This window comes from Furipterus horrens, unplaced genomic scaffold (genome assembly GCF_987537825.1).
Source record: "Furipterus horrens unplaced genomic scaffold, mFurHor1.1.pri manual_scaffold_1, whole genome shotgun sequence".
Classification (NCBI taxonomy): Eukaryota; Metazoa; Chordata; class Mammalia; order Chiroptera; family Furipteridae; genus Furipterus; species Furipterus horrens.
Window position 1 is genome coordinate 208,237,618 of NW_028327171.1, and position 23,149 is coordinate 208,260,766.

General features: G+C 45.3%; 1 protein-coding gene across 1 annotated transcript in view; it reads right to left on the bottom strand.

Annotated features, from left to right (window-relative positions):
• SERPINE2 (serpin family E member 2) overlaps positions 1-23,149 on the bottom strand; it is a 58,406-nt gene that overhangs the window by 6,040 nt on the left and 29,217 nt on the right. The window contains exons 2-6 of the mRNA XM_090284658.1: positions 17,384-17,664; positions 14,511-14,738; positions 9,519-9,716; positions 2,540-2,738; positions 566-666 (exon numbers count right to left, since the gene is read on the bottom strand). Coding sequence (XP_090140784.1) covers positions 566-666; positions 2,540-2,738; positions 9,519-9,716; positions 14,511-14,738; positions 17,384-17,642 — 985 coding nt within the window. The 5' untranslated portion in view covers positions 17,643-17,664. The remainder of the gene's footprint in view (positions 1-565; positions 667-2,539; positions 2,739-9,518; positions 9,717-14,510; positions 14,739-17,383; positions 17,665-23,149) is intronic.

Genomic DNA, 23,149 nt, shown 5'->3' on the forward strand with positions numbered 1-23,149 from the left:
ACATGGCTCCAGGAAAAGGTACCTATGCTGGCAAAAGAAGGGATATTATACCAGCTGGGTCCTAGATGTTTTGGGAAAAAAAAAAAAAAAATCTAATCAGACTTCTCTGAATTTATGTTACATCAGATTAATGGGCATGAAATGACAAACTACATATCTGGACATTGCGTAGGCCGCCTGTTGCTGGGTGGGAATAAGCAAGTATTTGAGGCCCAGACTATCTTGATTTTTTAAACACAGGAGAAAACTGTGCATTTGGAAAAAATAAAAAATAAAAAACTAACACCTAATTAAGAGCTAAATTTTTAGGTACTAGAGACAATACCCAAAATACTTCTTTAACTGTGTAGAGTCACTCGGGCCTCGCAGGAAACGTACATGTGAAATGCAGGGATGATTAACGTGCTGATGTACATGATTAAGGATCAATAGCATCATCCAGTGATACATCAAATTACACCTGGGAGAGTTTTAGGGCAACACATTCGTAACTTTGACCTTTTCTTTCTGAACAAATCAGAGACTCAGTCTTCATGTTTCAGAATAAGTTTTAAACTGAACATACTTGTTATTTTTGCAAAATTTGCCTTTGACGGATCAAACATCTCGGTGATGCCAAGAACTTTCAGCGGCTCCTTCAGATCTGTTTGTGCTGCAGCTGTGAACCTAGCATGAAGGCAGAAAACGGGGGAAAAAAATCACTAGACTATAAATGATACTTCTGGTGCCAGTGGAAAGTGTATGCAGATCCTTTTTTAAGCATGCCCTGAACATCAATCTAAATTGTAAATTTTATTGTTTTAATTTTAAAATATTTTATTTATTTATTTTTAGAGAGACAGGAAGGGAGGGAGAAAGAGAGAGAGAGAAACATCAATGTGTGAGAGATAAATTGATCTGTCACCTGGCCGCACCCCAGGCATGTGCCCTGACTGGGAATCGAACCAATGACCTTTTGGTTCGCAGGCTGGTGCTCAATCCACTGAGCCACATCAGCCAGGGCTGTATTGTATATTTTAATCCCAGGGTAAGCAGGAAACCACTCATCCCTCCAACCCTTAGTTGGCATTAGCAGCACATATAGTAACAGCAAGTAGGGGTGCTCCCACCCTCATGTGCAACGGGCTCCCTAGTCCAGTCTCAGGAGGATCCACAGAAGCACCTCCTCTTGTGCTGACAGAGAGATGCAGGGTGTGACAAGTGTTTGCACTCTGCCTTATCTACAGTTCTTCCCCATAACCAACCAAAGAGCCGTCATCTTGGTTGCTGTAAGAACCACCATCCTTACTGGGACAAGGGATGGTCAGAAGAGGGGACACATTCCCGCTAGTTCATGGCGGGATTCTGAAAGCATCTTACTATTAAAATGAGAGAAGCATTAGAAATAGGTGCCATGGTATCTGGGTATCATACAGAATTCTTGGACCTCTGGCCTTATAGCCATACGCATGTCCGCTATTACAGGCATCATCAGAGGATGTGTTGTCAGATCTGACCACATCCTGTGGGAGAGCAACGGGGCAGGTGAACAGATTCTTACCACAGGTGCGCTGGCACGGCAATTTACCATTCTAATTGTAATTCACCTACAATGAAAGCATCTGATTCAATTATATCAAGCACTGCCTACGTGAAGGTTTATTTTATAACAAAAAAAATAATGTTGGAAGGATCACTAATACTTATTATCAACGTACTTCTCTGATTCCTTAACTCAGTGACTGGAAATGAAAAGTGGTTAGAACCAGAAGTACCACCACTGCTCCACTGAGGTCTGGGTGGTTAAAAAGCCCTAGAGGAGAGCCGAATACTGATGTTTAAAAGTCTGGGCAAAAAGCATTCTCTGACCTGTTAGAAAATTAGGATTCAGACAGGATCTGGGATTATTTTCCCCTTGGAGTCAAGTCTTAACAGCTCAAATTCCATCTCTCTTACACTTTCAGGGTATAAGAGAAAAACGTCCCCCAATACTAATGTACGAATTCTCCCTGGTCATTTCAAAATACAGTGGAACCTTGGTTCTCAAATTTAATGCATTCCGGAAGGCTGTCCAAGAACCGAATTGTTTGAGATGGGAGACGTTCAAGAACCAGAGTTATTTCCGAGCTTTTGGACCTTGAACTCCAGCCACTCAAGCTAAAACTTAAGCAACTGCAATGAAGCTTCTTATTAAAAAAAAAAAAAAAAAGAGGAACACGACTAATGTTAGCTGTCATGTCATCATACGCGTATGACGACGTGCACGTGTTTCTCAGTCTTTGACCAGAATGTTACGAGCGCGTGCGTTTGTGGTGGCTCTGAGTCCAGTTGTCCTCTCTCCTTCTCCACGGTCATTAGCCTGTCACAGCAGAGGCACAGGGATTCACAAGAAACCTTTCCACAGGCACGGTCTTGTATTTCTACCTTGAGGTTTCTGCACCACAGAATGGCCTTCGCGACAGGCCAGGTTCCAGACTCATGCTCTGTGGTCTCTGACACGGTCACTACCAAGGACCGAGCACCCACGGTGTTGTCTCCTTTAGGGGCAGGAGCTACTTACTTGGGCAGGACAACCTGCACCCTCTTGGGCACCATCATGCTGGTCCAGCTGTCGATGGTCTTGGTGTTGATGTGCGGGATGATGGCCGAGAGCGGGGTGGAGCTCTCGCTTGGCAGCGCGATCAGCATGCTGATGCTTTCTCCGTGGTAGGGCAGCTCAATGAAGTTGTACCATAGGCCGCTGGGGGTGCTCGCCGACCCTAAAGAAATCAGAGGCAGGTTCAGTGTGGCCCTGATGGTTCCCAGACGTGGCAGGGGTGATTGCTGATGATCACCAGGGTAGCTTCAGGGGAAAGAGAGCAATTCAGTTTAAGAACTCCCCTTTTCCAAAATCAGCTTCCTTAGGAGACAAAGGTAAGGGCAATTATTTCTTTCTTCCTTCCTTGGTAAAGAATTCCCTCTCTTCAATTTAGGTATGTCTTAACAGAATGCCTTTGGGCAGCAGTAAAATTACGTTAATTCTGTTGAGGAGAATTTAACTAGATCATAAGGCACTTAGAATACAGTGCTTTGCAAGAAGCTGACCCTCATCATAGGAATAAAGAAATGAATTTGAGCTGCCCTAGAAGGACTCTTTGGCCAAGTCTACATGTGCATACTGAAGAGGAGGGAGCGCAGGGATAAAAAGCTTCTACTCTTTAGGGCCCGCTCTGTGCCAGGCCCATACCAACCGCTTCAACACATTTAGAACCCACAGTGCCCCACGAGGGAGGCATAAGCAGTCCATGCTTCTGGGGAAGCTACAATTAGAGAAATTCAGTAACTTGCCAAGGGACACACAGCTAAGAGGTGGAGCCCCGCGACTGGGGCTCGGAGTAGCCAATGCCAAAGACCATCTTCCTACTCCACTCCCCTGACTCCCTATTCACTCTTCATTCATTCCTGTGACGATCATTAGGGCTCTCAGATGCTTTATGATATTTGTTCTGGCTGATAAAAACCCAAGAATGATTTAAATCAACATGTGTCAAAACGTCATCTAGAGAACACGCCACTTACAAGAAGCCCGGTAGACACACTGGGTTCCATAGTCCAGTAAGTTTAGGATGTACTAGACTCTTGATTCATCTTGCAGACAAGACAACGACAATATTATAAAGGCTCTGAGATGTTCTGAAGAAAGCTGTTTAACTCTAGTTATGCCCAGGTTTCCCAAACTAACTGGACCTTAGAACCCTTTTATCCCATCTAAAATATTTAAAACCTTTAGCAACTGAGCAGCACACCTGAGCATCACCACTGAGAGGGAATACAAGTGGAGTCAGGATGAGCACTGGCAAGAGGCCCAGCTTGTGGGGACAGGGCCCAGAGAGGCCCCTGACCCCCCAGGACCCCACGAGACCTTGACGTTCGGCACGTAATGACAGTGTTATAAAAGAGAATGAGGTGAGTGGAAAGCCAGCATTTCTAGATTTATGGTGCATTTTTGAAAAGTTTTACTAAACACGCTTCAAACTTTTAAGGAAGAACTCGATGACTTTGGTGAGGTTATTTAACCTCTGCGTGCCTCCCAGTATACAGGATGGAGATATCAGAGATATTAAAAGTGTGTACCTAATCGGGCTGAGATGATTCAATGAGAAAAAAGTATGTAAGGGACTTAGCAGGGTCTGGCCTATTGTGGGTGCCCCCCGCGCCCTGGACTCTCGTCCCCCTCCTCTAAAGGACCTAGAAGGACACCATGTTTAAGAAAGAGGAAAATGAGAAAGCAGTTTCCCTCATGATTTTCACTGTCTTTTCTTTGGGAACCATGACCTTTGCCAATCACTGCACCTGGGACAGGTAACATCAATAAGCCAGGTCTCCATAGATGGGGCTGGGGAGGGAGAGAAGCAGCGAACTTGGTCTTTGTTGCGTAACCAACACTTTCTGCTATCAAATATGATGAGAACAGTGAAGGAATCAGAATATTTGACACTACAGGATGACACTGCCAATTTCCCTTATGAAAGAATACAGAGCCCTTCATCTCTCCTTCTACCCTGTATAACACAATGGTCTCAGCAGAAACAGAAAAAAATCAATGGCAAGTGAGAAAAAAAATTGCTTCCTAATAAGCCCTTTAATCCTCAAAGAAAACATTAGGTCCCTACTCTGGCAGGACTAATTTTTAGAAACTGTGAAACTTGGGAAGTAGTTAATAAATGATTACTCTAGGGCGTGAAATAAGAACTGGAGGCAGTCATTAACCACTTCCCGAAGTGTTTAATGTTCAGATAAGGATCGGGGTCATGAATAATAAAAACTTACGAGCTGAAGGTGTTCAAGAGGGTGTGTGTGTGTGGGGGGAGCCTCTATTTCTTCCAGTTAATCCAACCTTGACGGGAGACATCATTAACTACCCTTGGCATCCAGTCACTCACGTCTGCCTGGTGATTCATTCCTCCCTGGCCCACTTCCGCCTCTGATCTTAGGAGCTGATGGCAAATGTCAGCTAGGGCGCTGCAGAACACACCCCTCTGTGCTCATCTTTACATGGTGGTGTCAGGAGCCAGGAGACAAATTAACACCTGTCCTCTCCTTTCACTCCATCACTCTCTCATAGCGTTGTCCTATGGAGGGCAAGTGCGGAGGTCAAACACCAGACCTGGGGTTATAAAACCCAGATTCAAATCCCGGCGCTGACACACACCAGCTCTGGGACTTGGGCGCATTCCTTAACTCCGGGTCTTAGTTTATTTATCTGTACAATGGGATAATAGTCCCCATGTTACAAAGCTGTGAAAACAAAATGAGAATATATCTATGCACAGGAGGCGCACGTAGCAAAAACTTACATTGACGGATGTTGGTAACTTTGCAAAATACTTCGCTTCTTGAGTGTTAGGTTGCTGCTCAAAGAGTTGAAACAGAGTCGATCCCCCCCAAAGAAAATCCCAGGAGCTGCAGGTGAGCACAGGTCCTGGGCAGAATGGATCACAAAGGGAAAGGGTATTTGGGAACCTGGTGTCCGGGCAGGGAGTCCCAGGCTGCTTTCCTCTAAAGTGTCCTGCCCGAGGCCCTGCATTCCGTATCTGCTGGGAGGCAGGCTGAGTGTTCTTTAATGAGCATAATTCCTAGAGTATATAACAACGTGAATGGAGCATGTTCATTCATTCAGAAGTGAAGGGAAAATCTGAAAAGGAGAATAGCAGCCTTTGCTCTTAGGTGAATGGTAAGGAACAAAACCTTTAATGAGAAATAAAAGACAGAGAATCAAATATTAAAAATTTAGAGAAGGGTTAGAACCTTCTGTCCGTGGCGCTTTTGGGATGAGCCCGTTTTTCTCGAAAGCACCCTAAAATATTCTGATTCCTATTTTAAGTCCTATGAGGAAGGAAGCAGTAACCAGGCTCAATGAAATGTTAAGAACACTTATTAGCCTGTAAAGTCAGAGAGAATAGTTATAATATTTACTACCAGGAAAGCCTTCTACTACAAGCACCTGAATGGATTTCCTGAGTTCTTAAAGAACTATTCGGGCTATACTTCAGTAGATATTGAAATATCTATTTTATTTTATTTTTAAAAAATGATTTATTAATTTTTAGAGAGAGGAGAAGAAAGGGAGAAAGAGAGCAAGAAAAACATCAATGTGTGGTTGCCTCTCGCAACCTCTCCAACTGGGGACACCTGGTCCTCATGCCAGGCATGTGCCCTGACTGGCAATTGACCCAGGGACCCTTTGGTTTGCAAGGCGTCACTCAATCCACTGAGTCACACCAGCCAGAGCTGAAATATATATTAAAAAAACACAACAAATAGCTCCACTGCCTGTAGTCTATCTTCAGGCTGGAGCAAAGGGAGTTTGGGGATAATAGAGTTGGTGGCTTAAGCACCTAGTGCGGGCTGGTGCCCTGTGCTGAGCTGAGGAGCGCTAGGCAGAGGACTGGACGACAGAGGGCAACAGCGCATTTATCGGTGGAACCAGAGCTTACCAGACAACCAGACAGAGGAGTAAAACAAACAGGCAGGTACATGCTGGAAACTCAGAGGAGAGCAGAATCTAGAAATATACTGATATACACAAAAACATACATATATGTATTCCTGAAATTCTTTGTGGTCTTAAAAAAAAAAACCCAAAAAACTCTACATCTAAATTCATAACTACGAAGACAAAAAAATTGGTAACTGCTTTGACTCAGCAATTCTGTTCAAGGAAATTACCTTTAGAAGCGCTGATGCCCGTATCTAAACATTTGTGTACAAGAACGGTCACTGCCACGCCCTTTGTTACAGGAAAAGTTAAGGCCCCCTATTGGGTATTATGACACATACACACCATGGAATACAAGATAGCTGATAAAAAGATCATGTAGATCCACATGAGTTGACATAAGGAAGTTTTACAACATATACTGTCTAATGAACAAAGCAGAGTATAGAACAGATGTGACAGTGTAACCCTGTGTATGCAAAAAGGTCTCCTAGACATATTTTACGTACCCACAGAAAAGGTCTCAAATGCTACACCTAGCACTTAATAGGGGTTTCTATGCTGGGAAATGGAATTATAGGGGGCCATTTACTTTCTGCCTGACACGTGTTGTATTTGAGGATTTTGAAATAAGCATGAAATACACTTCTAAAAACAGATTCTCAGGCTTTTTAAATAGAAAAGTTTCTACCCTCAAAGGCTTTATACTTTATGGGACAGAAGTCAGATGGGTTTTCCCCTCCTCTTCTAATGCCCATCCTCACCCTTAACGTCACTGAGTGAATCTTCTCAGAGATCTTGATGATGTCTTGGGGGAGGATAAAAGGGATGGCGATGTTTCTGCAGTCACCAAGAACAGAGGGGCTCGGTGAGGCCCAGGAAATGTCCAACAGGTGGCACTAGAGGCCATGTGCGTGGGTTGGAGCCTGCAGCCTGACCTGCCCGGCTGGGACTGCCCAGCTCCGTGCCCTGGCTGGTGGTGGTGGCCGCCTGACAAGACAAACCTGCCCCGTCTTCCCACGAAAAGCAGAGCTTAATGAAGGGGCTACTTATGAAGCATGGGCAGAGTACCGAGGAACCATTAGGGACAGGACCCTGGGGTACAAACCGTGGGGCACCCTGACCGGCCTTAGGCTGCAAGGGATGAGGGAAGGTGAGGTGACCCAGAGCTCTTGGTCACGCCCTGATGGCAGGAGCTGAGGAAGACCTCGGTGGAGGGACGCAGGGCCCTGGTGACTGCAGGACAGGGCTGGGACATCAGTGGCCTAACCCCTCTCTTCTCCCTTATCCCTGTCACCTGCTGGTTCGCCCCACTAACCAGCCCAACAGGAAGCCAGGGGGCAAGGGAGCCCACAGGTGTAGTTTCCTGGAGCTCAGCACAAGGTGGCAAAGGGAGGGCACAGATCTGGGACAATGCCCAGCGCCACAGTTCCACAGAACGGGAGCCTCTGATAATAAGAATGTATTTGTACACCACTTCCTGTAAAACACACACGTATGCTCTTAGACAAAGCAGTTCTTAACTGAAACGCATCCTGGGAGATGTAGCTTCCTCTCTGTGAATATCCTATATACTCAAGGAAAGCGTGTCCTGTTCATTCCTATACACACAAACATTTGACTCTTCCGTGGGAATGTCTGTAGAATTCCTTGCATTTTCATCTCTGACCACTAACTCATTTGTTCTTTTTTTCAGCAATGAAAACATACAGTAAATGAGTCCCCCTTCCTTTTGTATTTTGTTAGAACGCAGAACGTGTACAAAGAGGACATGAAATGGCCTCAGTGTGGATCTGAGCTGTGGCCATGCCGCCGTTCTGCTGACAGTGACTTTGGGGCAAAAGAGTCATTTATCATTCTCCGTGGCTTCTCACGATATGCTTCTGCAGGATTTTTAAATGCATATTATCTTTTTAAGAAATGTATTGAGTGAAGGACAAAATTTTCCCAAGAAGGTGGATGAATGACAAGTGAGAAAGGAAGTGACTTTGTTTATTGTGTCCCTCTCATGAGTCATTCCTTAATTTAAAGAACTTGGCAGTGCGTGAAGCAACTACGTACTGAGCATGCAAAGTGAGGACTTGGGACCCACGTGTCCAGGTATAAGCTGGAGACACCAACGCTAACTTATAAAGTAAAAAGAAGAGTAACTTCAGTTGGACCACAGATGCTTCAATCAGGAGCAATCACCAGGCTGAGTGATCTGCGGTGTAGTAAGGACCGCAGAGACGGGTCATTTGTTTTCCCTGCTTGCAAAATGGATCATGTTTTTTTTTTTTTTTTTTAAATTTCAAATAGAAATAAAGAACAACCACCGTCTGAAAAACTACCCCTGTTAACATTTAACTGAACATCCCCCCAACACAGATCTCTACAGATATATGAAAACACAGCAAGTATTTCACAGAAGTCAGATGAATCGGCACCTGTTGCCTGAAATCAAACATATATTATAATCCTTACATAAACCTAAATCTAACTGTCATATGCCTTCCACTCTGGGTACGGATCTGGCTTCTACTTGTCGGCTAGTGTGTGATTCTCTTCAGAGGGAGTATCGGTTCCTCGGCATGGGACTGCTGGGGCCACGGCTCTAAGGAGCCCTCCAGACCACGGCCCCCCGCCACCGACAGGGCTCAGGGCTCCCGCATCCGCCACACCACAGTTCCCCTGGGGCCTGGTCCATCTTCCTAATTTTTGCTAATTTGATCAACGGAAATCTAAAATTGGCTTACTTTTAATTTGGTAATGTAGGACGGCCAATGATGAGTTGATAATGCTATTTGTTTAAAGCCCATGGACACTAACTTTGTAAATTGCCTTTTCCTCTTTGTTTTCAACCTAAAAGTCTATATGGGTTGTATGTTGATACATGACCTTTGCAAATAATACAAAGACTACCATGAGCTTTAAAAAAAAAAAAAAAAAATCCTGCCCTCCCCTCCCTTGCTCTTCAAAAAAAGTAAAATAGAAAAGCAGCTTTGCTCTTGAACTCAGTGAAAGTGCTCCGGGGCTCTTCTGCAGCCCCTCCTGGATCACAGCCTCCCTCGTGCGAACTTACCGCTCCGGAACAGGGACAGCTGGGCCAGCATCGGCACTTGGTAGGACTTCCCGTCGGCTGCCAGAAAGGGACGCTTCTTGGTGTTCTCAGGTCGAAACCGCGATTTCCACAAACCCTTGAAATACAGGGCATTGACCAGGACCATTCTGGTGAGGACCCCGTCGATAAGGTCTGGGGAGAGCAGACTGTCGATATTGCCTGTGAAGTCACAGAACAAACAAGGAAGAAACTCAGGGCTGGAGGCCACGGGAGCGCAGGGCCGCTGCTGGAGTCAGGCCGAAGGGAAAAATCAAAGGGTTTCTTAAAAGATTGTAAAAAACAGTTTTTACAGCCCCTCTTGTTACTTCCTAATTTTTTTTTTCTCACTAAAAATTAAAGCTGAAAACAAGTTAAAAATCAGAGACCAGAAAAGACTTTAGAGATTCTCTAGGTAGGGATTAGCAAACTTTTCATCCAGAAACTCTTTTATACCTATTTCCTATCAGCCCCATGCTTTGGAAAAGTTGACTTATCCAAATAAGCTGCACTTAATTATTAATTAATTTCCCCATTTTTGCTAATAGCTGACATACTGGACGACCACTGTGGGTTTTTGCTCAGCACCAGATAAGCAGCTTTGTCATTGATTTAACCACCCAGTTGATTTACTCCCAGTCTAAATAAAGGCTCCCTTTGTCCCATGGAATGTCATCAAAAGTAAATGCTTAATCTCTCTTAAGATTTTAGAAATGTTGTGCATTCGTTTGTAATCTGTGGTTAAAGAAGGGTTGAAGTTAAAACTGATGCCTTTATTTAGGGGTCAGGGGTCAAGCGAGGTGCTAATATTACAGAGACGAAAAGAAAAGACGTCTGTCCTAGAAGTCCTTGTTTTGAAGGAAAATGATCTTCATGACACGTTGGGATGGTCCACCTTGTTTGTGTCAGGAGTGAAGGAGCAACAACCATTGTTCTAGAATGTTCCTATGAAGTCACCTTCAAAGTGCTACCTGTGCCTGACACTTTCGTTTTTCATTTAGGTTCCTTTTGCTCCGTATTTGAAGATTCTGCTGTGTGTGTGTGTGTGTGTGTGTGTGTGTGTGTGTGTGTGTGTGTGTGTAGGTATCACTAATACCCAAAGCTATTAAAAATTAGTTCAATGAAGGCTTTAGCCCAAGCATACTTAAAAAACAAAAAGAAAGGAGTGCATAAAAATGCAAGTTCTAATATATTCAATGCTGGAAGTAAAACCAACGCTTTCTGAAGAAGCAAGAATGTCTAACTCAGCAGGGAGAGCTTTAAGTCCTTTTAGATGAAGCACAAGAAGATTCTGATGTACAATAAACAAACGCTTAAGTAAGTCATGGTAGAGAAGCAAACCCAGATTTCCCTGAACCACCGTGCGCTCAGTAAGACAGGGTCATGACTGCTCCTAACTCCCACAAGGGGGCACTAACGCCACCTTACAGCGGGAATTGAAGGAGAAAAGGCCTGAGCTATAAATAGCCATTCATAAGGCCTGCCTCTGGGAACAGACTGTGGGAAGGAAGTTAGAACCCTGTGCTCCAGCGATAGCAAGCTCCTTTGAGTTGATTCCCCCATAGTGAGTGTCTCTTGCCTTTCCTGGGAACATCACCCAGTCCAACCCCTACCTGCCTTTCAGCCATGGCTCGGTGGTTCCTCTTCGATATATATACCTTTCTGACCCTTCATACTCCTCTCCTAGGAGTTTCCGTAAAGCCCAATTCTCAGCACCACCAGGACGCCATGGTATTTTATCCTAGATAAACTGAAATGTGTCTGCCTCCCCGAAATGAACCATGAATTGCACAGGAACAAGGACCCTGTCACTCATTTCTTAAAGCCCTGTCTAGCTCTATGTTCAGCATACTGTCAGTGCTGAAGAAATCTCTTCAGCTTTTTTTTCTTCTTTTTTTTTGCTAAGGTAAATAAAACCTCTGGCTGCCACTGGTAGGAGTAAGATATTATAAGGCGGCATGAAGTAAAAGAGAAAGAAATGATAAAGAGAGAAAGGGAAGAAATGCATAATTTAGAGGCGAGGAGGCGTGTGGGGCACCTGCCATCAATAACTGCCACAAACACACGCCCATCATCCACCCGCACGTCCATGCACACACTCATCCTCCACTTACCCATCCATCCTTAGATGCCACGTCCTCTTAGGTAAGAAAACGCAACAAAAAAAGGAACCCTGCTCTCAAAGAGCTGTGGATCCGCGAGGTGGGGGCTGACTTAAATGAGCCTGGAGAAGTGCAAAGCTGCAGTTGTAAATAACTACCTTGAAGTGGAAGTCCTCAAGAATGTGAGAGCAAAATAAGAGGGCTCTGATTTGGTCGGCCAGGTCAGGGATGGATGGGTTCCTTCAAGAAGCTAAATTCCTTGAGCTAATGGCTATAAAAATAGCTCACACTTGAACATCTGCTAAGTGCCAGGCACTCTGATAAGTACTTCACATGTATTATGTTTATCCCCATAACAACCGTAATGTTGTTATAGCTGTTCTAGTCGTATCGCTATGCCAGCTCTATTTTACAGAAGGGGCCACTGAGGCAGAGGGAGGTTAACTAACTCGCCTACGGTTACACAGCCAATAAAGGGCAGAACTGAGGTGCAAACTCAGAACTTAGGCTTTTAGCCGTTATGCTATTCATGAAACAGTGTGGCAATGGATAGGCATTGACAAGGAAAAGGGAAGTATTCCAGGGAGCTAGATGCCCATGTGGTGGTGGTGGGGGTGTGATGGGAGAGAAGGTGAGGCTGCGGAGAGGTGGGCAGGGCAGCCCCGTGGGGCCATCCCCACCCACATCCCTCGCACACTGGAAAGGGCCTCTGTGTCGGTTCTTCCACTCTCTGCAGGGCAGAAGGGACCACTTCTACAGAACGAACCTGGCGGTCTTTGCCCATGGACTGTTCACTCTCCAGCAGCCTTCTGAGACCTGTCATGCAGGTGAGGACTTTTCAGAGGGGCGGCTCACCCCAAGTTGCAGTTTGGAAATTTGAGGGAGCACTTCTGGTTGAATGAGCAATAGCCAGAGATGGGACATGTCCTGAACATTCAAAACAGTCCCAAAACAATGAAGAACTGTCCTCTTCCTGTATAACTTTCAAATGCCCTGCTGGATATTCATGTTGGTGACGAATCTGCTTACCATGATCTGGGCCAGAAACTTCCTCTTTTTCATGTAAACACATACATCTTTCAGGGGGGTATACTTTTAATATGCACTTAATTTGCCAGGAATGTGACTACCATGCATATCATATCTATACTTACTTTGTAAATATCCTAAGGATTTTGCACCATTTCAGAAAAAAATTGCATCAACAATGGCGATGCAACTTGTGATTTTCATGTTATGGGTGCAACATACTTGTCTCTTGGTCGGTACCCATGGTTTTACCTATTGAACTACATATATAAATTACTTCTGTTGTTTCTTGTATTATAGTTTGACATTACACATATTAATTTTTTAAGTTTTGTGTCTTTTGTGTGTAGGTTATTTTAGGTATAAATCTCTTTTCAGGAGAGTAAATGGAGTATTAAAAAACATTTGTTCAAAAAGAAGGAGTGGGGTCTATGGGCCCGAAAAGCACTGCCGGGGTCTCATCGCTCTCAGTCCCTAGAGACGCAGTAAGCAGGTGATGGAGAGGATGTGCATTCAAGTGCTTTGGAAGCTGTCAAGTGGTACGCGAAAGTGATTTAACATTACACAGCACATTAGGTGGCTAGAAGGGTGCAGTGACATGCCACGGTCACACTGCCATCTGGCATCTCAGTGCCATCAGCTTCCTACCACAGGCTCAGAAAAACCTCTAAACCCTTCACGCTTGCTGGCCTCCTGATGCTTTCACTATTGCACCGTCCGGGATCCTGTTGAGAAGGGACACCACGGAGTTCCCCAAACAAGACCGGCTCTCGTCCACCCCCCAGGGCATCCCTCGTTCATCTTTTCGCTAGCCCCTTGAAAGGCTAGCAAACATTCACAGACAGAAGTCTGGTGAGGGCTGGTGGGGGTAAACGAGGGAAGAACTTGCTTTGAAGCAGAATGTTAGGCCCCTCCCTTGGAGATTCTGATTCAGAGTGTTGGGGTCTGGTGGTCTACATTCTAAACATACACCCCAGGTAATTCTCAGGCAGGTGCATCAGGAACCACACTTTGAAAAACATGACCTGAAAGCCAGAGTTCCCCCAAGTTTTGGCTTTGAGCTTCTCCCTACTGAGCCTCTTTTCCTTCTTCTCCTGTGCCCTGAACTCCCCTTTCTTTGATAAGCGGTCCCCAAATCTACATTTCTAGACTTAACTTTCCCCTGTTCTCCTGGACTGCCTCTCCTCCTGGATGTCTTCACCTGGACCTCCAGTTTACAAATTAACAGGTCTAAAACACCGATGTTAGACATTTGCTCAGTTTCATGGGAGAAGAGACGCAGGTAAACAAGTAACCATTACGCAGTGTGGCAAGTGCTATAATGAAGGGGCCTGGAAGAGACACAATCACATGCCCGTCATAACCAGAGAGGAGGCACCGACTTCCTGAGATGACGGAAGCAGGGAGGGTGAGAGAGATCCATTCTGAATCTTAAAGGCGGAGAAGGACATTCCAGGCCAAGGAGACAACAGATACAAAACCAGGAAGGAATAAGCCATAAAAATTTCAAAACAGACAAGGGCCAGTGGGCAAGGACTCTGGGGATGAGATGCGGTGAGAAAAAAGAGGGTCTTCTGCGGGGCTGTATTCTGCTCTGCTGCCCAGGCCACAGGGAGAAAAATCCCCAAGGGGCGCGAGGGTGTCCCAAAAAGAGAAGGAAGGCAGGCTCAGGTTGTGGGTCTGCTCAAAAGGAAAAGACACACCAGTCAGTGGGGTCCTGGCCCCTCCTAACAGATGGACCGTTGGACTTGCAGACACGAGTTAGAATCGTAGAGTCTGACTCACACTTTCATTCACAGAATGTAAAATCACACAAAATATTGGCCAGGGAACCATGACCACTCACCCCTGGTTTCGTTTTTAACCCACGCGTTGATGGAATCGCAGGCGGAGACTGGATCCTTAAAGTTCACGTTCCGGACTTCGCACTGAAACACGTCTTTGTTCCTCGTCACGAAAGGCATTTCAATTTTAGAGCCGTTCTTCACAAACATTGCATTAGCCACTGTCACGATATCTTTATTCTTTTTGGAGACGATGGCCTTATTGATCTTCTTTAATGTTTTACCAGCTCCTGGGGGGGTGAGGGGGGGGGATGAGAAAATGCAGCCATATTTCCAAAAGAGTTTCTGAAAGTTGTTTTTCAAACTATCTTCTATCTAATGATAAATAACGACAGTCTGAATAACACAAGTGACAAGAAATCACATCTTCCACTAAGAAAGGCGTGGGGGAATAAAGTACTATTACTAGGTCTTAAAAATCAGTTCTTCTTCGACCATCAAAGCAGGCACATTCAGGGCATTCTCAACCCCTTCCCCATGAGGCCCTCGTTCTCCTGGAGGACTTTCTCGGTACCGGGTCCCCAGGAAGACTGGCAAGCTCCTCAATTACGGAGCCAGGAAGGGATACACAAAAGGAATCTTCCCAATCCACTCTCCTTCTCACTTAACAATCCTGACTGCTGTTCCCTTGCCTGTCAAAGACTTAGCAATGTGATTCTCTTTTTATATTTTGGAAATAAAACTGAATAAAATAAGCATTCCGAAGACTATAAAAAAGTGGCCAAGTTCCACCATCCAAGAACAATGTGATTTTTACGTGGTATCAAGCTCAAAAAGCGAGGGGATTAATTTTATGGCAACATAAGATTTGTTTTACATGAGCCATTCATGCATGCTTCATTTACTTTTAGAGCACGGCAAAGAGGAAAATAAGTTATCAGGATGACATGTGTTTCTACAGAGAGCTTGTTACAGATCCTTCTTACTCGCTTTACAAAATGACACTGTCCCGAAACGCCCTGCAGAGTGACCGCGGTGTCCTCTGGAGAGTTGACTTGTCCCTGAGAGTGTTTCTTCTTCAGACCCTTGAAACAAGGGCAGGGTAGAGACTCCCAGGCTCCACCAAGAGGTGACCCTCCGGCCTTTGTTAGGTCTCTCACGACTCTACCCCTCACACTGTTCTGTGGGGCTGGCCCGGTAGGAGGAGGCAGGTCCATTTTTTAAGTCAGGGACAGCAGACTTCAGAGGCCAAGTCCCAGGCCTGTTCCTCTCAGCCACACGGCCTCCTCCAGGTACCCTGGTCTCCTGCTGGGAAAAGGTCAGAGCAGAGCTTTCCTCCTCTGTCCCACACTGGCCTGCCTGCCTCCATCCTCAGTGAGAAAATCACCACTGTGAGTTCTCAGAGGCTGGGCGGGAAGTAGGGCCTGAACAGCCACTGGGGCTCCCGCGGATCGGGGTGTCATGTCAGCAGAAGTCACAGAGCCGTATGGGAGGAAGAAAGGGTGGGTAGGGGTGGGCGCTCTGCCGACAGGCCAATATCACCCAAACTTAAAAACCCTGCTTCAAGTGAGGTTGGCTCAGCATTAAAACAAATAGCCCAAACCCAGCTGCTGCTTTGGAATTGGACAGGCTTCAGGATGGCCCTAGGGAAGGCCCTAAATTCAGGAGGCGATTCAGGGTGAAGTTATAAATCACCAAGAGTTTCTGAACTCCTGAGTAAGGGGCAGAACCGTGAGCTCCAAGCAGTTAGTCTTGCTGAGCTTCCAGCAGGTGAATAAACCGCAGACGCGTGCAGACTTGAACGTCGCATCATCAGGCCAGGGCGCTTAGGCCCTGGGGGCCGGCAGCTCTGCAGGCAGCGTAGAAAACACCGGCCACAGGACAGTGCCTGCAATACACAAACCCCCACCTCCCTCATCTTCCTCTCTAGCTGAAGGCATCGGCGCAAGTCCAGCATCCTAGAAGGTCCTGGTCAGCAGAAGTGGAGGAGCATGGGTAGGAAAAGCCCGTCATTTTCCAATAAAGGAACTAAGACCTAGAGGTGAGAGGTGACCGGCTCAAGGTCACAGTGCCCTGCAGGCTCCACAGCCAGCCCTGCTCCGGCGGCCCCCACGGTGTGGAAGAGGCAGGTGGACCGTAACTCCAGGGGAGAAAACCCACGGTAGAGCAAAACAACAGTGCCAGGACACAGAAGCTCTTCGGTTGGGTTTAAATAGGTAATTAAGAACAGGGTTTTCTTTCAAGAAAATGAAGCCTTTTTCCATAGGGCTTTACTTAAGAAAAAAAGTTTTGTAGCCTTTTGAAATAATTATAGCTTCCCAGGAAGTTGTACAACAGTGTATAGGGGTGGTTCCAAGTACCTTTCACCCAGATTGTCCCATTGGTGACATTATGTGTGACCACAGTACGGGGCCACAACCAGGCGGCTGCCATTGGGACAGTCCACAGCGCTCACTCAGACTGCACTTCGTGTGTGTGTTTGTGTGTGTGTGTGTGTGTGTGTGTGTAGCTTTTCGCAATTTTATGCCCCAGGTAGATCACGTGTCCATCACCCCAGGCAAGATACAGAACAGTTCCATCACTGTGGCCTCCGGGGCCACACCCGCCCGCCTTCCCAGCCGACCCTTTAGAAGTGCACTCAGAGGCCTGATGCATTTTTAGCCCTGTACGCCAGGGAGGTGGGGCAGACGGGCAGCTTTCCTCTCATGGCGGAGAAAACGGAGGGATGGAGGGACTGACCGAAAGCCCCAGAGCTACAGAACAGAGGCCGGGATCCAGCAGCGCAACGTCTGTGCTTTCGAGCACACTGGCCGAAGCCCCAGACGGCACCGGGGAAAACCCACGAGGCTGTTCCGCTTGCTTCTGGGGCTTTAAGCGAAGACCCAGCAAGGACCCCCCCACCGCTGGACCCCTCCCTGCCAGGCCGCGCACGCACCTTTCACGCCGTATCGCATCACCGCGGTGAGCTGGGCCTTGGTCCGGCCGTCGGCGCCCAGCTGCAGCATCCCCAGGACGGACGAGATCCCGTGGGGGGAGACGACGACGTTCTCCTGGGGCCGGGATTTGACGATCTGATTGAAAACTTGGATTCCGATGTCAGAGCCCAGCTCCTCCAGAGGCTGAGGATTAAACTGGAGGCACACGGAGGGCAAAGTCACCGTGACCACGAGCAGCAGGGGAAAATGCCAAGACATGGTTCCCGCGGGCAAGGCCAACCTGAAAATTAGATTAAAAAAAAGAACACTTAAATCCTGTTTAAATGAACACCTTGGGGGCTCCTTTTTACTCAACCAGATATGATTTACTGTACTTCGTATAACTAGATACCTTCTTAACATATTTAAGATAGAACAGTGCAGAATAAATTGGTTTTTAAAAAAAATGTGTTTATTTATTTTATTTGTAGAGAGAGGGGAAAGGAGAAAGAGAGGCATAAAAACATCACTGTGTGGTTGCCTCTCACTCGCGCCCCCAACTGGGGACCTGACGTGCAACCTTAGTCATGCGCCCTGACTGGGAATCGAACCAGCGACACTTGGCTAGCAGGCCAACGTTCAATCCACTGAGCCACACCAGCCAGGGCTACAACTTGGTTTTGACCATATGTTGTTAGGGGGATGAGGAGGGAAAGGAAGGGAACTTATGCTTCAGAAGTCCCAACTATGTGCCAGACACTATTCTAATTGTTACTTGGTACTCATAACCATCATTCATTCAATTAAACCAACACTGACTGTGGGTCAGGCTGGGCATTCAACTGCAGGCCCCTGACTTCCTGTAGTTTCCATTCTAGAAGGAGGCAGAAAATATTGAATAAAACAGGAAGCACTAAAGGAACTTCAGAGGGGGATCAGGACCAGGAAAACAGTGATGTCACTGAGTGGCAGGCTGGCGCAGGGCAACGTATAGACAGGGCTGTGGTCGGGGACGCCGCCTCTGCGGAGGGAACACACATAGTGAGACCGTAATGATGAGGAGATCCAGCAACGCACACTGAGCAGGGTTCAGACGGGCAAGCCAGGCGGACGAATGGCAGGGCAGGGCCCCTGAGGCGGGACCAAACCTGGTGTTAGAGGTCAGGTGGCTGTGACTTAGGATTTCATTCTAATGGAGAAACCGCTCATGTTGCTACAATTATCTTATAGCGATACACAATACACTTGGCTTTTCACATGAACATATTCCTTGCTTAATTGAAGAATTATTAATTACAAATACATTTAAGTGACACCCTTAAATCTACAATGGGGCAGAAAATTGGTAAATTTATCAATCGTGAGGATGAAAATGTTTACACTGATATGCTCAATTACGGGGATTTTTTTTAAATGTGCTTTCTTCCTTGGGCGCTCTTGGAAACTTACAAGTGTTTATGAAAGAGCAAAGACTTTCATTTACTAAGAACCTAAAAGTGGCAGCAAGCAAAACAAAAGCAGAATTCGTGATGTGGCTAATTTGGTTCTTTCCTTCAAGACCAAGGTCCTGCGAAACACAAGTTTCCCATGCGGGAGGTTAGGCGTGTCTGCAGAGAACAAGAAAGAGCGGGGTCCTCCGAGGAGATGGGTGCCCAGGAGTGAGGGAGAAGTAAGGTCTCTGTACTCCGAGGAAAAGAAAGGGCACAGGGCTTATCAACAGACAAGTGGATAAAAAAGCTGTAGTATATCAACACAATAGAATATTACTCGGCTATCAAAAAGAAGAAAATCTTATTGTTTTGCAACAGTATGGGTGGATATAGAGCAGCAATTTTCAACTGGTGTGCCGCAAGAATTTTTAAAACATTCAATACCTGACTGTTTAGTCAGGGGCACTGACGTCTTTTCCCTTAGATTGTCAATTTCAAAAAAAAATGGTAACAGCCCACACAACAATAGTTGTCCAGTGTGATTCCATCAAAATTACACCTATTTTCTGTCCGATCAGCAAAAAATATATGTTTTGGTGCGCTGCAGAATTTTAGTAATTAGTGCACACCACGAGATGGAAAAGGTTGAAAATCACTGATGTAGAGGATATTACACTCAGTAAAATAAGTCAGACTGAGAAAGACAAATGCCATATGATTTCACTTATATGTGGAATCTAAAGAACAAAATAAATACACAAACAAAAGAGACTCATAGATACAGAGAACAGACTGATGATTACCAGCGGCGAGGGAGGCTGGGGGACTAGATGAAAAAGATGAAGGAAAAGAGAAGTACAAATAGGGAGTTAGAGAAAAGTCACAGAGACGTAAGTTACAGCATAAAAAAGAGAGTCAATAATATCGCAATAATTATGTATGGGCCCAGGTGGGTACCGGAAATACCCGGGCAGGGAGACACCCTCTAAGGAACATGATTGTCTAACCATTATGCTGTACATCTGAAACTAATGCAGAACAATGTTGAATGTAAACTGTAATTGAAAAATAAAGTGAGGAGGACTTCAATTATTAAAAGAAAAAAGAAAAAATGAAAGAAAGGGCCCTGGGGCAGCATCAGGCAAAACTGATGTCTGATGTTTCCTCACCTTCTTTTCTATTCACCTGTTTCCCATCACCCCCAGGTTATAGTAGGTGTTCAATAAATACTCGTGGGATTAAACCTGAGGGCTTCTATACTTCCCATTTTTGTTCATTATTTTTTATTGCGTCAAAGTCATATTTATTGAGTGTGACGAGGAAAATGTTTGTGTTGCGTCCCAAACCTCACTGTTCATGCCGAGCACTTTCCAAGAAGGGTAAAATTCACTGGGGTGGGAAGAGGCTTGGCAGCAAGAGTTCCCCGCCTGCTACCCTCCCCCGCCAGGGCCACAAGGTGAACCGCCAAAGCCACCATTCAAGGTGATGTTGCAATTTTCCTACCTTTTGTGAAACAAGCACAGTTTTAAAAATATAGAGCATTCAGAGTTGCTCTGGAGTTTCATAGTCAAATAATTGTGTAAAGACAGCCTGTTTAAATTCAAAACAGGTAAGTGGACTACACGCGCGCCTACTGGGGGCTCTCCTATGGCCAGTGTGGCCTATTTTGACTTTGGCACCGAGGCCTGGCTCTAATACCCAGACAATCCTTGGCATTTCTTTCGGCCTGTTGGACATTGGAGAGCTTCCAAATCCTGGTTATGGAAGCTTTACTCATTTTATCTAAAAATTAGACATTGTGTCTGTCTTCCCTCTGACCCCCACCTCTTTTCTTTTTTCTCTTTCTTTCTTTCTTTTCTTTCTTTCTTTCTTTCTTTTTTTGAGATAAATTTATCCTTTAAAATGAAATATACCAAAAAGCCATTATAAGTATATGACAATTTCTACAATCTTTGTTACAAGTGGTCAAATCCGGGAACTGGCGCCAACTTCATCAATGTGAATTGACTCTTGCATTACAGTCTATTCTGGCTTCTACTTGCAGGGCGCCGTGTAATCTATACTCTCAAGCCTCTACAAGAAATCCTCCAGGATTAGCAAATATTTGAATAGATATTTGAATCTGCACACTCGTAAAAGACATCAAATTGGTTTTGCCTCTGATAGCTTACAGTTCATTTACTAAAATGTCACAGATTTATGTAGAAGATTGTAAAACAGGTATAAAGGATCAGGAACAGAAAGAAATTTAACAGCTCCAATATCTTAAGAGTCAGCAAAGACAATCTTCCGACCAAAGAGCCTTCTTATTTAGCGGAATCTTGCTTGGTTAGGAAGTTTTGCTAAAAGAACAGTTCCATTATGAAGCGGGGGAAGGTTGCCATGGGTGTTTTTCTTGGTCTCTTGGATTTGGGAGGGTTGGGGAGATGTCTGAGTGAAGTTTCATAACAGTGCATCAGGACAGTGTCAGAGCTGTACACCACTTGGAGTCAGAAGCTGTTTTTGATTGATGTTCTGGGCAGCACTTCTTCTTGGCCTCAGTTTCCTAGGCTAAATGCTTACTCGTCTGAACACACCTGGCTGGTGTACATTGTCTAACACTCAGCTTTAACTTCTCTCCAGAGTTCTGTAGCCAGGAGAGTGGATACTGATCCACGGTTTACTTCAGGCTTATAAAATTCCTAATACTGATACATATTCATGTTCCAGTAGACAATCCTTTACATGGCATAACTGTTGGAGTTATCAGGCTTTGAAATGCTTAGTTTCTAGAGGACAAGCAGATTCTCATTATGGGAAGAACATAATAACCTCCTGTTTATTTTTAAAAGAAACTATCCTTTAAACTTTCAAATAAGAAAGACTAGAGATGCTGTCCAACTATATTACATAGCATCAATATGTTTCCATTTACTGAATAATCTTTTCATAACAGTAAAAAACAAAGGTTCTAGTTTAAGCTGTCCATGGAGGAAGATCATAAACCTATAAATAAAGCCACCATTACAGGCATATCCTTCCAAATGTGGGTTTCTCATTCCCCACAAACTCTTAGTTCCTCCTATCCCAAACCTTTCCTTCTCAGTGTGGAAAAAGTTTTTGGAGTAATTGGGCACTACTTTGAGCTTTAAATGAGATTTAGTGTAGTGAATAATTGTTGGTCGTTTTGCAAATGCCAGACGCAGAGCGTGTCCCTACATTTATAAATGTACCACTTGCCAATGGCAGACAGAGCAGCACACTCTTCATAGACACCCCCTGCCTTCGATCGTCACTGCTACACAAAGATGTTCAAATCCGTGGCTCAAAGCCTCAGCTGAATTTCAGTGCCATACTTTCAACTGCTGGTTGCATATTTTCACCTGATCGTTCAGAATACTGTCTTGGCCTGGAAAGCCCTAGTTCATGAAATCTACCAGCTCTCCTCTTACAGGGTGGTATTTCCTGTCGCTAGTCCTTGGTCTCGCCCACATCTAGGCCTTTGCTTCTCTCCCTGACCCTCTACCTACTAAGCACCAGAGCTTCCCCCAACTCGTTCCATGGCTTGTAGGAAACATTCCCTGATTGTCCCTGATAAGAGCTGTTCTCTCAACTCCCACAGCATTTCTGCACCTCTCATTTTGTTTTTCAAGTATGCTTTTTCCCTCCTAACTAGACTGAAAGCTCGCGGAAACCCAGGGCCATGGGACTTCATAATCCTAGAGCCCAGAGGGTCTTATTTGGGGACCCACCACTGGTACATACTAAACCAGAGGTTGACCCATTGGATTAATCCAGCTGCTTGAGACGTTTGGTTGGGAATACAAGGCTTTATAAAAATATTTAAGCAATTAAAAGTTAGAAGATGTCACATACAATCTAGACTTAGAATTGTTCTTAGGAAAAACATAAACGAATAGGAGTTCTGGTAACATGGGAATTCTCATTCCTCAGGCGAACATCCTGCACACCAACCAGCCCTCAGAGACGCTGCGCCTGCTTTCCCATAAACCACAGCTCCCTCCGCTCCCTGTTGCCGTCACTTACGTCACCTCTCGAGGATGTGAAAGCCCTGCGGCCAGCCCCCTGCCCTGAATGAATGCCAATCCATTTAACAACGGGAGACTGGCAAAGCCGGTCACAAAAGATGAAGCTTAGTTTCAGCCTAACAAATTAGTCTTTACAAAATAAAATAAAATACATTTTATATATAACACATGAGCTAATAAGATATGTTGGCTCTATTTACTATAACAAATAAGATGTAAACAGTTTGGGGAGAAAAAAAACCCTAGAAAGACTCTTCTGGCTCCAACTCTTAGCCAGATGATTCACATCTGTTTTAGGAGAAGCTGAGGGTGTCTAATAAATGGGAAG